Source organism: Lynx canadensis, chromosome C1 (genome assembly GCF_007474595.2).
Source record: "Lynx canadensis isolate LIC74 chromosome C1, mLynCan4.pri.v2, whole genome shotgun sequence".
Taxonomy (NCBI): domain Eukaryota; kingdom Metazoa; phylum Chordata; class Mammalia; order Carnivora; family Felidae; genus Lynx; species Lynx canadensis.
In genome coordinates this window covers 88,072,869-88,086,854 of record NC_044310.1, presented here as the reverse complement: position 1 = coordinate 88,086,854, position 13,986 = coordinate 88,072,869, and the positions used below count along the sequence as shown (strand labels likewise).

The window sequence follows — 13,986 nt, the reverse complement described above, 5'->3', positions numbered from 1 at the left end:
CAATATTGTGATGATGTATCTACTGCATTTGGAATATAGAACTACAAATTATGGGCCACTTGATTTTTTTAAATGTCATATGAAAGTTTTAGGAATGAAAACAAAAATTTTTTCCAATTATATATAGACTGAAAACACTGTATTGAGAGACACTTTCCTCCCTACCGAATATGGGTATTAAAAATAAAAAAAAAAAGTGATTAAAAACATTAACTGGAAAGATGTTTTGAAGGATATGCCTTAAATATGGTAAAGAACATGACAAGTTTTGTTGTTTCTGAAGCATCAAAGAGATGGAATGAGCACTGGTTTATTTCACAAAATTACCTTCTCTAGAAATTCTGCCTTTTTCCAACTCCCTTCTAGAAATACACTCTGATGGCATTTCATCACAGTCTTCTTTAATCTCCTCTGTGATGTTCAAATTAGGTTTGGGGAAGATTTTTCCAAATCCTACATTGGGTGCATCACCTTCAGTAGCAGGTAAATCTAAAAGTTAATGTTAACATCAGCAATTAAAAATTCCCTCCCTTCAAAACAGGTTTTGTTTTCCATTTTAAGGTATCTTCTGGCACTAAAACTCTGTAGTGTTTTTCTCAATGCTTTAGAACTTTTCTGTAGGCAAACTTTTTCTGTAAATGTTCAAATAGCAAATATTTTAGGCTTTGCAGACCATATGGTTTTTATCATGGCTATTAAACTCTGTCACTGTAACATGAAACAGACACAGACAAAAGCTAAACAGCCAAATGGTTGCTTTGTGTTGCTACCTGTAAGAGCCTGCAAAGTGGAAAGAAAATGAATTTATTTTCAAGGAATTTAGTTCGAGGTGCCAGAGGGGATATCTGATTAAATGTGGTGAGCAAGATAAGCAGAAATGTGTGTTGGAGGGGAGGGGGTGTCAACAGTATTTTGTTTAACCCACCCACTCTGAACTATGAATAATTACATGAAAGAAATCTGCAATTCATTAAATAAATTACATAACTATCAAAGGCATTCTGTAATGGCATGTGGTCATTCAAGATTATACAATGCATTTGATGACTTCATAATGCTACATCAGAATATTAGAAAACAACCATCAAAGATTATTAAAAGATTAAGATCAGAACATTTGCTGAAATCATAAGACACTTTCATTCGAAGTTACCAAAAAAACTTCATTAAACCTCTCCCCACTCTCCCACCAAAAAAAAAGTCAATCCTACTCTTGGATCCTACAAGAAGTACAGAAAAACAAGTACTCATACTTAAGAGATTACTGACTAGGAAAATTCAAAAACACTGCAATTTTTAAAAATTTTTTGAATGTTTATTTATTTTTGAGAGAGAAAGAACAAACAAGCAGGGAGGGGCAGAGAGAGAGGGAGACACGAAATCTGAAGCAGGCTCCAGGCTCTAAGCTATCAGCACAAAGCCCAATGTGGGGCTTGGACTCACAAACTGCAAGGTCATGACCTGAACTGTTGAAGTCTAACACTTAACAAACTGACCTATCCAGGTGCCCCAACATGGCAAATTTTAAATTTTATATAGCAACATTAAAGATTTCATTTACAAAACATGAATTTTACCTTCAGCAAAAATTAAACTGGTATGGGAAGGATAGGTTTAGGGTTAAACATTCACTAGAAAAATTCTAGTCATACTACCAAAAAACTAAAAAGCTATGAAAATAGTGCAAAGAATATGCCATATTTAGAATTACAAAAGTTTGTACGTAATGTTGAAAAATTGTTGTACAAACAGATCTCCTGTGGCCTGAAAGCATCAATAAGAAAAAAAACTTTAAGACTGCTTCTACTATTACTTCAACATTACTACTTGCACTGATGTAGAATGGGAAGACTATTACCCTCTCATACAGGTCTAAACCTTTGAGAAAAATTAAACTTAAAAACTAAAAATATTGCATGTAAGGGTGACTAACATGAAACAAGAAAGAAAAATATACAAAAAGAAAAATATAGGGGTGTCTGGGTGGCTCAGTCAGTTAAGCACTGGGCTCTTGATCTTGGTTCAGATCATGATCTCAGTTTGTGGGTTTGAGTCTTGAATCGGGCTCTACGTTGATGGCATAAGAACCTGCTTGGGATTCTCTTTCTCCCTCTCTCTCTGTGTCCCTCCCCTGGTTGGGCTCACTCTCTAAATAAATAAATAAACATATATATGTATATATATATATATGTATATATGTGTATATATATATGTGTGTATATATATGTGTGTATATATATATATATATAAACAAAAAAGGAGCTATCTGTGCTCTACCTACTGTTCATTTATTAAACAACAATAGCTAATATTTAGACATTTAGACCAGGCCAAGCAGTTTACTTGGATCATCTTGGTTGTTTCTCACGATATTTATGATCTCCTCTTCTGTGATGGGCACTGTGCCCTGGGGCCGGGGTACTGCACATGCTGCCTCTCTGGTGGAGATTATGGTCACATGGCTGACACAAGCCCAACCCTAATGCCAGCAGGGCCAGGAAAAGAGTACAGATGGAGGCATCATACCATTTTCTTAAAAAAAAAAAAAAAAAAAAAAAAAAAAAAAGGTAATGCCTTCTCACTAACCATGAGAAAGGACTTAAAAGCAGTTTTTCCACTCACTTTCTAACAGTTATTGGAACTCTGATCATATATTCACATAAGTGCTCAAAAACACATGTGCAAAAATTTATGTTCCAGTGGTTTCTCAAATAGTAAACAGAAACAACCTCAACTTCTACCAACAGAGCATGGTTAAATAAAGATTGATGAAGGGCACTTGGGTGGCTCGGTCAGTTGAGCATCCAACTTTGGCTCAGGTCATGATCTCACAGTTCGTGGGCTCAAGCCCTGCATCAGGCTCTGTGCTGACAGCTCAGAGCCTGGAGCCTGCTTCGGATTCTATGTGTGTCTCTCTCTGCCCCTCCCTCACTCATGCTATCTCTCTCTCTCTCTCCCTGTCTCAAAAATATATAAACATTAAAAAAAAATAAAAATAAAGATTAATGCAACTAGACTATGTAGTATTATGCAACCATAAAACAAAATAAGGTTTATATTTTATGTTCTAATACAGTAAGCCACTCCCACTAGATTTTAAACTCCAAGAGGTCAGAGACGATGCCTAACTTGTCTTTTAGTGCCGAGCACAAAGTCTGCTATGCTCTACACTTTCAATAAGTCAATATTAAGTGAATGGCAAACACATAAAACATGATGCCCATTTAAAAAAAAAAGAAAACGTGTTTACACATGTGTAGGATAAGGTCTGAAGAATAACTATATTCTACATTATTAACAATGGCTGTCTCTATGGAGTAAGATAGGGCACAGTGGGGTTTGAGGTGTTAACTCTTAAAATGTTACTTTATATGTTTATTTTCTATAAGCTCGTATTATTTCCAAAATTAAAAAACAAGATTAAAAATAAAAGGAATGTTATTATAATATCAAATTAATGCCTAAAGTAAGCAGAAAAAGTATCTGTAATGTTAATAATCTTTACACTTAACACCATCTTAGTAAATAATCTTCCATGTCTTTTGGATAAAAAAAAAAAAAAAAATTTACATGAAATCTACAACAGACACAATAGTCACATAGCTTGTTTCCTAATCAATAATACAACATCACATCTAACAATGAAAACATAAGTCAACAGAAGAAACTTTTCTATTGTATTTTTAGTGTAAACATCAGCAAAAACCAGACTAAATTTCACCCCATAGTTCGTTACTAGCAAAAGGCAACAGTGATGGTCTCATCATTAAGCACTAATTTTGATTACAGGAAAAAGTTCAAAATGGATAGTATTTCATGATATTAAGGAAGTCTGCATATTTCAAATATTTAATTCTAACACAAAAAGCAGATTAAGAATTTTTACATAGCATATTAAATAAAGAACTAGAATATGCTTACCATAATTTTGTTCTTCACAATTTTGTTCTTTTTCTAGATCTTTCTTAAATGCAGATGGCATGTCAGTAGATATATGAAATTCAATTTTCTTATTACCTACAGGTTGTGGTTGGTCAAATACATCCGAAGGTAACAGCACTGGATGTAAACTGCTGTTTATAAACAGTGACAGCATTACTTTGTAATTGCAAATAAAATCCTGAGTAAAACTTCATTTCATATTTACCATAACAATGATAAAGTGCTCATAATACTATAAGCATTACACAAAGTAACTTCCATTTAATACTTCAATAAATCCTAACAAATTTTCTAATATGAGTATTATTAAATTCCTAGTTAGACAAGGAGATTGAGATTAAGGGATATCACTCATTAGATGACAGAGACAGTACTTGGGAACTACTGATTCCAAACTTGAGGATATTTACCAATACACAAAGAAGTTCATTCTATGTTTAATATATGCATGTTTATGTACTGTATTCTATATGCTGTATAATAAAGCTGTACTGTCCAACAGAATTGCCACTAGCCAAACATGTGGCTAATGAGCACTTGAAATATTGCTTTCCAAATTAAAATATAAGCATATAAAATACACACAAGAATATAACAACTTTGTACAAAAAAATGTTGAATGTCAATAATTGTTTATATTAATTATAAGCTAAAATAATATTTTGGATATTATGGGATAAATAAAATATACTATCAAAATTAATTTCATCTGCATCTTTTTACTCCTTTAATGTGGCTACTGGAAAACTGAATTTGGTTCACATGACTTATCTTTAGTTATTTGTGCTGCTATAGAGATTAAAAGCATGGGACTGTGGTATCAAGACATACATAGGTAAGAAACATACATCATATTTATACTTAATATGAAACTTTAAAAAAATAAGACTCATTCCTTTCAAATGGAAAAAAGATTTTTAGCAAACTCTCTATGAAGTTACTTACAAGTTCAAGGGAAATTATATTGTAGAATAGCTAAAAAAAACAAAACAAAACTAAAATTGCAATTAATGATAATTTTATCTAAGATATTAAAATGCATAGAATTCCATGGCAAACAGGCAAGTAAAATATCTGCCATAATTGTTTTTAAATGACATGAGTTAAGCAAGTAGACAAAGTACACAGAAAATGCTTATTTCATAACCCAAAACAAAATTACCTGTGTGCAGTAGATGGTGTTTTCAACATATCCTTTATTTTTCGCTTTTTTCTAACATGGTGCTGCTTTATTGTTTTTGGCCTTTTGGGCTGAAGATTTGCTAGTTCCATTAGTTTGGTCATTCTACATTAGGGAAAGAAAAATAAAAACAAAAAATTCCTCATGTAGGCGCATATAATATAAATTAAGCTATAAGTATAAATGACATATTCTAGTAAATTAGGATTTATGTAGCATAAGTATAGTCTGTTTTTTTAAATTTTTTTAATGTTTATTTTTGAAAGAGACAGAGTGCGAGTGGGGGAAGGGCAGAGAGAGAGCGACACAGAATCTGAAGCAGGCTCCAGGCTCCATGCTGTCAGCACAGAACTCAATGTGGGGCTCAAACTCATGAACCGCGAGATCATGACCTGAGCTGAAGTCGGACGCTCAACAAACTGAGCCACCCAGGGCTCCATTAAGTATAGTTTCTAAGCCATCAATTAAGATAATAATTTAAAATAAGCTCATATTCTAAATTTCCTTGGTCAACTTTCATCTTACTTTAAAGGAATTGGAAATCTACTTAGTTTCAATTTATCTCTAAAAGATATGTTTTAGTATAAAAATTATTAGTTGTTCAAATAAAATGACTACACCTGATGCCAAAAAGTTAAAACAGGATACAGTAATACAACAACTTATGTAACTTTTCTCTTTCATTGACTGACTTTTCTTCTAATTAAAGATAGCCTAAACTGAAGTATTTTTATTTTAAAGCATTTTGTGTATAATTGTTGCACATGAATCATTACACAAACAAGATAAGTTACTTGACAACAATGTTTTCAAATACAGTACTATACTTTGAAGTAGTTTATAAATAACTATCAAGGTGTAACAATTGATACATTGTATCTAGTTTATCTTCATTGTGAGTGTGAATAATATTTAGAAAAGATCTTGTCTAGGCTTTTTTGTATCTTCCACAGGATCGGACATGGTGTTTCCACAGAGCACAAGCTCAAAAACCACTAGTCATAGATAGCTCTATATCTATAGTTACATTTGTGAAATTTGGAAGCAAAATAAACATGCACACAAAATTCAAGAAAAGAGAATTAAGTCGTTAACATAAGCTTTAAATCTAAGTGAGGAAAAATGTAAGCTTATGCTATGTAAACATAAAGCCTCTTAACAATCATAGTTTACCCAAAATTTTATGAATAAATCTAGTAATACAAAAACATGCCTCTGTTCACAAACTGCTCAAAGTACACTAAGCCTCTACAACACTGCCAGGCATAAGTTAGGCAGGTAATCAACAAATATTTGCTGAATGAACAGTACAGGTTTTTGTTTTTCCTTTTTTTTTTTTTTTAATTTCCAGAAGATACTGGAAAAGCAGAAACCAGAGACTGTTTCATGCAAAGACTTTATTCTCATTACTCAAGATGAATTAGAGAATTCCTCACTATATCCCTAAATGAAAACCTAAGTAAAACAACAGAGTTTTCACCAGTTTGCATAATTTTTACAAAGAAAGAAAAATTTACAGAGGTTATAGAATTAACACAAGGCAACACTCTATGCTGTTCTTTATTCAGTAACAAGTTAAAGTTATAGTCTATCAAGAGCTGTCAGCTTTCCTAAAATGTCTCTATTGAAGACACTCTGGTCACCCCATTTATGTAGTTTTGGCTCCACCTACACTTTGATTTTAACTATTTCTCTTGAAAGAATATATATATTGAGCCACTACTTAAGTGAACACTGACTCAATTAATAGTGAAATTCTTACTGATTATTTGTAACTATTGCCTAGATTCTCTGCTTGGGTTTTGACTCCTGTCAACCATTCCTGTATCTGACTTCTGTACAGTTACCTAAGATTCCCAACCTATGGGGTACCTGGCTGGCTCAGTTGGTGTGCTCCACGTTTGGTGTAGAGATTACTTAAATATAAAAAATCTTAGGGGCGCCTGAATGGTTCAGTTGATTGACCATCCAACTCTTGATTTTGGCTCAAGTCATGATCTCACGGTTCCTGAGTTCAAGCCCCGTGTCAGGATCCACACTCAAGTGTGGAGCATGCCTGGGATTCTCTCTTTCCCTCTCTCTCTCTCTCTGCCCCTCCCACACTTGGTCTTTCTCTCTCAAAACAATTAAACTTTAAAAATAAATAAATAATCTTAAAAAACAAGAAAAAAAAAAAAGATTCCCATCATGTGCACATACTAGTCTGCTGGAGGAGGGATTGGCCAATTAACAGCCTTAGGACCAAATTCAGCCAGCTACCTGTTTTTGTAAACAGAAAGTTGTGCTGGAACACAACCAAATCTGCTCATTTAGGTTTGTCTACGGCTACTTTCCTACTATAACAGAACTCTCTGGCCCTATACAGAAAATGTTTAGCAATTCCTATTCTAGGCTATGCTATGGATTATACACCTGGACATTATTAACAACTTACTGCTTTTCACCAGAATCTTTAAATAAAATATATGCAGGCTGTCAAGAACAACCAATAAATTCACCTGCATTAGTAACTATGAATGGCTTTGCATAAAATCCCTCAGAAATGCTCTGGAAATAGTCAGAGGTGAATAAAATTCATGGAATAAGCTGAAAAAATATGAATACAATCTATTCTTATTCTTGTTATTCGAGAGAGTTATGTTTTATAAAGTGTCCCCTCCGCCAAAAAAAGTGTCCACAAAGAATTAGTGAATAATGAATGAATCAATGCCCCTAGGGGAAAGTCAGGATTAGTTTCCTGCAAGCCTATTCTCTAACATTTCACCAACTGATCTATAAACACCTTGTTTTATGTGTTTCTGGTTTAAGGGCACCTTATTTTAAATATGGTTAATTCATTAACACTGAACTCACAGTCAACAGCACTACAGCTCCAACCTGAACAAGGTTTATCTAATGTGTTTTCTCCATCAGGCACATCACAGCCTCCTTGATCTTGTAAACATTAGACAGAACTACAACACTATGGTTGGAAACTGCTTTAAACAGCAAAATCACCAAAAAACAACATAAAAATGTGAAAAGATTAGTATTAAATAGACCACGAAAAGGATACCTGTCAACAGTATGGGAGCAGAATGTCACCCTGTTATACCTCATCTGGGAATACACACGTCAAGCAACTCAAATTTTTCATCATTGCACCATGCCCACATTGGCAAAAGACCATAAAAGCCCTATCTATAAGTAATGATTTTGGGGTTACAAATAAATTTTAGCGGATAGGCACATTCACAAATAAGCAATCCACAAATAATGAGGATCAATTGTACTTTATAGTATCATAATCGTCAATCTAAAAAAATCACTCATAATCCAAAAATTTTTCCTTAGGTCTTAATATATAGTCCCAGGTCTTAATCTGTACCTAATATGCATGGTCAAGAGTTGGAGGGTTGGGGACAAATTCTAATCACCCCAAATTACGAACAATTACAGGCAAAATTTAATAAGAGCAAGTGAATCATTCTGTTTCTTCAAATCTAAACAAATCTTACTTGATATTACAAACCTCTGTCGGTCTTCATCATCACTGCTTTCATATTCTGATTCTTTACTTGATAATTCCTCCTCCTCATCTGGCAAAGGAGGTTCCTCTGGTGGCTGAGGAGATGCAGGTGGAAGAGGTGCATGTAATGGCATATAGTCTTCATACTAATTAAAAGAAAAAACAAAAAGACTACAGCAATCTATGATATTTATAGAACAGAAAAACTATTTCCATCCAGACACATTATTCTCAGATCTCTTTCCCTCACGATATTCTTTTACACATGCAACATTGAGTAACACCTGCTACAGAAGATGGCTAATTGATCACAAAACTTGTTTCTTCCTCCTTCGCACCTAGCTGGACTAAATTTCCAAACCTCCTACAGTTAGATTTCACCATACAACAGTTTTAGCCAACAAAATGCTAGCATAAAAAAAAAAAAAAAAAAAAATCTACCCATAATCCTCTCTTCCTTCTTGATCTGCAAGATGTATGGTAATACCCTCACTGATATGGGAATGCACGTAATGAAGTTATGTCTTTTGAATGATTCAGTAGAGTACACCACCATTCTGTCCATTTTGGGATGGACTTAACATGCATAAGAAATAAATTACACTGTGTTAACATAAAACTCAAATCTTAGTCACTTAACAGTAGTTAGCCTAATCTTTTTTTGTTTATTTTTTATTTTGAGAGAGAGAAAGAGTGTGCATGTGAGCTTGTGGGGCTGAGAGGCAGAGGGAGAGAGAGAATCCCAAGCAGGCTCCACGCTCTCAGCACAGAGCCTGATACAGGGCTCAATCCCACAAACAACGAGATCATGACCTGAGCCAAAATCAAGAGTTGGACACCTAACCAACTGACCTGAGCCCCCAAGCACCCAACAGTTAGCCTAATCTTAACTAATAATCCTGTAATGTGCCAGGCATTGAGATGTTGGGATTACAAAATATTATCAAGGTTAATAGTATAGACATTAGAAAAGTAGCCAATATGCAATACATAGTAGAAAAGCAAATGTTCTACTTAAATGTTAGGACTCAAAATAATTTCTCTATGCTACTGTGTAAACAAATACTAAGAGTACAACACCAAAATAGAAACTAGAATTATTCAACAGCAGATGATCTAAATTACTGATAGGTTTGCACAATAAATTCTAATAAAAATTATTAGCAACATTTCTTGTCTTTTGCAAATGAAGTTCTATATGCAGTAAAACCAGAAACAATGGAAATTTTCATAATTGTTGAATGTAATTATTTTATAAAATGGCAGAACGTTCTGGATCAGAGGACTGAACAACAACACTGGCAGCAGACGATGGCCTCTAGGGAGCCAATGGCTGGCTCAGTAGGTAAGGCATGCCACTCTTTTTGTTTTTTTGTTTTTTTCGTTAGTAGGCTTCACTCCTAGCATGGGGCCCAACACAGGACTTACACTCATGGTCTTAGAGATCAAGACCTGAGCTGAGATGAAGAGTCAGACACTTAACTAAGACACCCAAGCACCCCAAGCATGCGACTAGATCTCAAGGGCATGAGTCCAAGCCCCACGATGTAGAGCTTACTTAATTTAAAAAAATGTTAAAAAAAAAAAAAAAAAAAGATATCACAGAAATGATGGCCTCTATTACCAAATGCATCTCTTTCATGTTCTGGCTTTTTTCCACTTTTAATTGTTCATTTGACTAATGTTCTATTAACTTTGTATTTGTCCCTTATTTTCAATGCACATTAGAGGTTACTGGCACAATATTTGTGAACTTTATCCTAAATAATCCCACCTCAGAAGAGATGTTGTAAATCTTTAAAATTCTAAGAGATTTCTTACCATGGGAGGTCGCGCAGTAATTGGTCCAAAAGGTGTGGGCAAATTCATTTTATTCATAAGATGAAGAACCTTAAAGCAGAAACACATTTAAAATCATATAATAAAATGACGATTCAACTCACATCTTTTTTTTTTTTTTTTACATTTATTTATTTTTGATAGAGAGAGACAGAGCACAAGTGGGGGAGAGGCAGAGAGAGAAGGAGACACAGAATCCAAAGCAGGCTCCAGGCTCTGAGCTGTCAGCACAGAGCCTGACGCGGGGCTTGAACCCACAAACCATGAGATCATGACCTGAGCCAAAGGTGGATGCTTAACCAACTGGGCCACCTAGGCACCCGATTCAACTCACATCTTATATTTTATGTAATTTAAAACTTTGCAATAACATTCCTGATTTAGTGCAAAGGCTGGCCACCTCTTGCCTTATCCCAGAACAGGGATAATACCAGGTGCTGGTATATCTCAGAAGATTAGCCTTCCTGAAATGTTTGCCAATTCTACAAATACTATTATTCTCATTATTAAAAATGTCATGTTCTTGCAATGTGAATGCTATCAAAATGTTATGTCTCTCCCCTTAATTATTGTAGAATTATGAAACAGAAGGTACAATAAAGAAAATAAATATCGTGTACATTTTGTACCTCAAAGTATCTTACTACTATCAATACTTTCAAGCATTTGCTTAAGGGTCTACTATGCCTTTTTCTTTAAGAAAGAATCTCTATGTTAAAGGTGTATGCTTAAGTAACAAAAATTACCAGAAATTATATTTCCCAAATTACATTGTGTTTATTAGTATTATTAATAGTAAGCATATTACTATGTTTATACCACAGTTTAGAAAAACTTCTACTTGAGGGGCGCCTGGGTGGCGCAGTCGGTTAAGCGTCCGACTTCAGCCAGGTCACGATCTCGCGGTCCGTGAGTTCAAGCCCCGCGTCAGGCTCTGGGCTGATGGCTCGGAGCCTGGAGCCTGTTTCCGATTCTGTGTCTCCCTCTCTCTCTGCCCCTCCCCCGTTCATGCTCTGTCTCTCTCTGTCCCAAAAATAAATAAAAAAAAAAACAAAACAAAACAAAAAAAAACTTCTACTTGAATCCAGTAACACTTCATTACCTTTTGCAACGGACTGAACCTCCACCCATATACATATACTGAATCCTAACACTCAGTGTGATGGATGGTCTTAGAAGGTAGGGCCTTTGGGAAGTAATTAGGTCATAAGGGTAGACTCCCATGAATGGGATTAGTATCCCTCATAAAACGGACCCGAGAGAGCTCTCTCACCTTTTTCAGCAAGGTGAGGATCCAAAGAGAAAACGGCCACCTGCATCCCAGGAAAGGGCCCTTACCAGAACTCAACCTTGCGGGCACCCTAATCTCAGAGTTCGAATCCCCATCACTGTGAGAAATAATTTTCTGTTTATAAGCCAGTGAGTCTATAGTACTTAGTTATAGCAACCCAAACTAAGACACCTTTAATTACTATAATATCATTGCATGTTGGAATTAGTCTGATTAACACTATTATGAAAAGTATAAAAATTAGCATGGTGAATAACTTATCAAGTCATTTAAGCATTTACTTTGAGGAAAGTTACGTTTCATTCTACTTACCTGTACATAGAACTTAGGCACACTTGCCAAAGCATTTACTATGTTTGCTAGGATTGTGCTTGAAGGTGGTGGGTACATATACTTGAGACATGAATTCAGAGGAAAAGTCAGCCTAAAAAAATATTTAAAATGTTTATCATGTTTTAGTAAATTTCGTATCAATAACTCACTTTTAGGTAACATACAAAATTGCTCACATAATTCAGTACTTTTAGATTTACCTTGTTCCTAATAATCCCAAATAAGTACATTTAAAAAGAAACTTGCTTTCTGACTGCACTAAAAAAAAGGTATTTCTTACCAGAGCTTATCTTGTAGCTCTGAACATTTTTTTTTTATGTTCATTTATTTTTAAGAGAGAGAGAAAGAGTGTGAGAAGGGGATGGGCAGAGAGAAAGAGAGGGAGACACAGAATCTGAAGAACGCTCCAGGCTCTGAGCTATCAGCACAGAGCCTGACGCGAGGCTCTAACTCACGAGCTGTGAGATCATGACCTAAGCCAAAGTCGGATGCTTAACTGAGCCACCCAGGTGCCCTTATAGCTCTTAACATTTTAATGGTCCCAAATTCAGTGACAAACTCTAACTGCTGAAAATGTTCAATCAACATGTTAAAAATATACATGACAGATAATAAAATATCCTGTGGAACATCTTATTTGCAATACAGGCACGCACACGTGTGCACACACACACACACTCTGAATGACAAAACTGAAAAAAACAACAAGACACTAACAAAAAATACTAACCCATGGTTTGGTGCAATCCCATTTTCTATGGTTAAACAACCAAGTTCTTTCTTTTCTTTATCATCTTCCACAGGATCATCAGATCTAAAAAATACAGAATCAAAGTTGATCTTATCTTTAGAAATAGAGTAAAAAAACTGCATACAGAAAAGACATATTACCTTTTCAAACATGGTACTGTATTACGAAAATAGTTCCATAATAAATAAAACTTCCAACCATTTCTCAAATAGCAAAAGAAAGGTAAATAGTAATCAACATTAGTAAACGTCCTTCTCTATCCTAGACATTATACAAGGCACACATTTTCATTTAGTCTTTTTACTCTTCAATGAAACCCTATGAAGATGGTATGACAAATCTCATTGACAAAACAGACAAAAAAACAACAACAAAAAGCAAAAAAAATTCCCCTGGAGTTCACACGGTATACAATAGTGGTACTCAAATTTCTTAACATGTATCAGTATCACTTAAAGAGTTTGTTACAATTCAGACTGCTGGGCTTTATCTTCCCCTTCCTACCCTTCCCCCCACCAAATTTCAAATTCAGTAGGACTAGGGTAAGGCCCAAGAATCTGTATTTCTTTTTTCATTCATGTTTATTTATTTATTTTGAGAGAGAGAGAGAGAGAGCGAGAGTGAGCAGAGGAGTGGCAGAGAGAGGGAGACAGAGAATCCCAGCCAGGCTCTGTGTTGACAGATAATAAACACAGGGCTCAATTTCAGGAATAGTGAGATCATGACCTGATCTGAAATCAAGAGCTGGATGGATGCTTAACCAACTGAGCCACCCAGGCACCCCAAGAATCTGGGCTGCAGATGATGCAGCCGGTCCAGGGAGTACTCTGAGAACCACTAGTGCAAAGCAAATTTATAAGTTTTATAACTACAAAGAGTTACAGTTGGGAACTAAATACAAGTCTTTGATTTCAAAGGCCATGCCTTTTCATGACACCCTGCTATCTGTAATACAAGGACTTATACTAGTTATATTCCTCCACTTAAAATTGAAGTCTAGTTATATTCCTCCACTTAAAATTGATTACTTTTCCTCCACTTAAAATTGATTACTTTTCACCCTACCCTCTTCTCACTTCACACTGATTAAATTCTTAATATTAAATCAACACTCAAGATTCCTAATGCACAATTAAGAACAA

At 34.9% G+C, this 13,986-nt stretch overlaps 1 protein-coding gene across 6 annotated transcripts in view; it reads right to left on the bottom strand.

Moving 5' to 3' along the window:
• The window catches only part of RNPC3 (RNA binding region (RNP1, RRM) containing 3), a 33,672-nt gene that overhangs the window by 13,570 nt on the left and 6,116 nt on the right, over positions 1-13,986 (bottom strand). For 5 of the 6 annotated variants that reach the window (XM_030324270.1, XM_030324271.1, XM_030324274.1 and 2 more), the window contains 7 exons: positions 12,824-12,907; positions 12,073-12,184; positions 10,452-10,520; positions 8,634-8,776; positions 5,105-5,227; positions 3,922-4,073; positions 328-489 (listed from right to left, as the gene is read on the bottom strand). In XM_030324270.1, coding sequence (XP_030180130.1) covers positions 328-489; positions 3,922-4,073; positions 5,105-5,227; positions 8,634-8,776; positions 10,452-10,520; positions 12,073-12,184; positions 12,824-12,907 — 845 coding nt within the window. The remainder of the gene's footprint in view (positions 1-327; positions 490-3,921; positions 4,074-5,104; positions 5,228-8,633; positions 8,777-10,451; positions 10,521-12,072; positions 12,185-12,823; positions 12,908-13,986) is intronic. The other variant, XM_030324275.1, reaches the window with a different exon arrangement.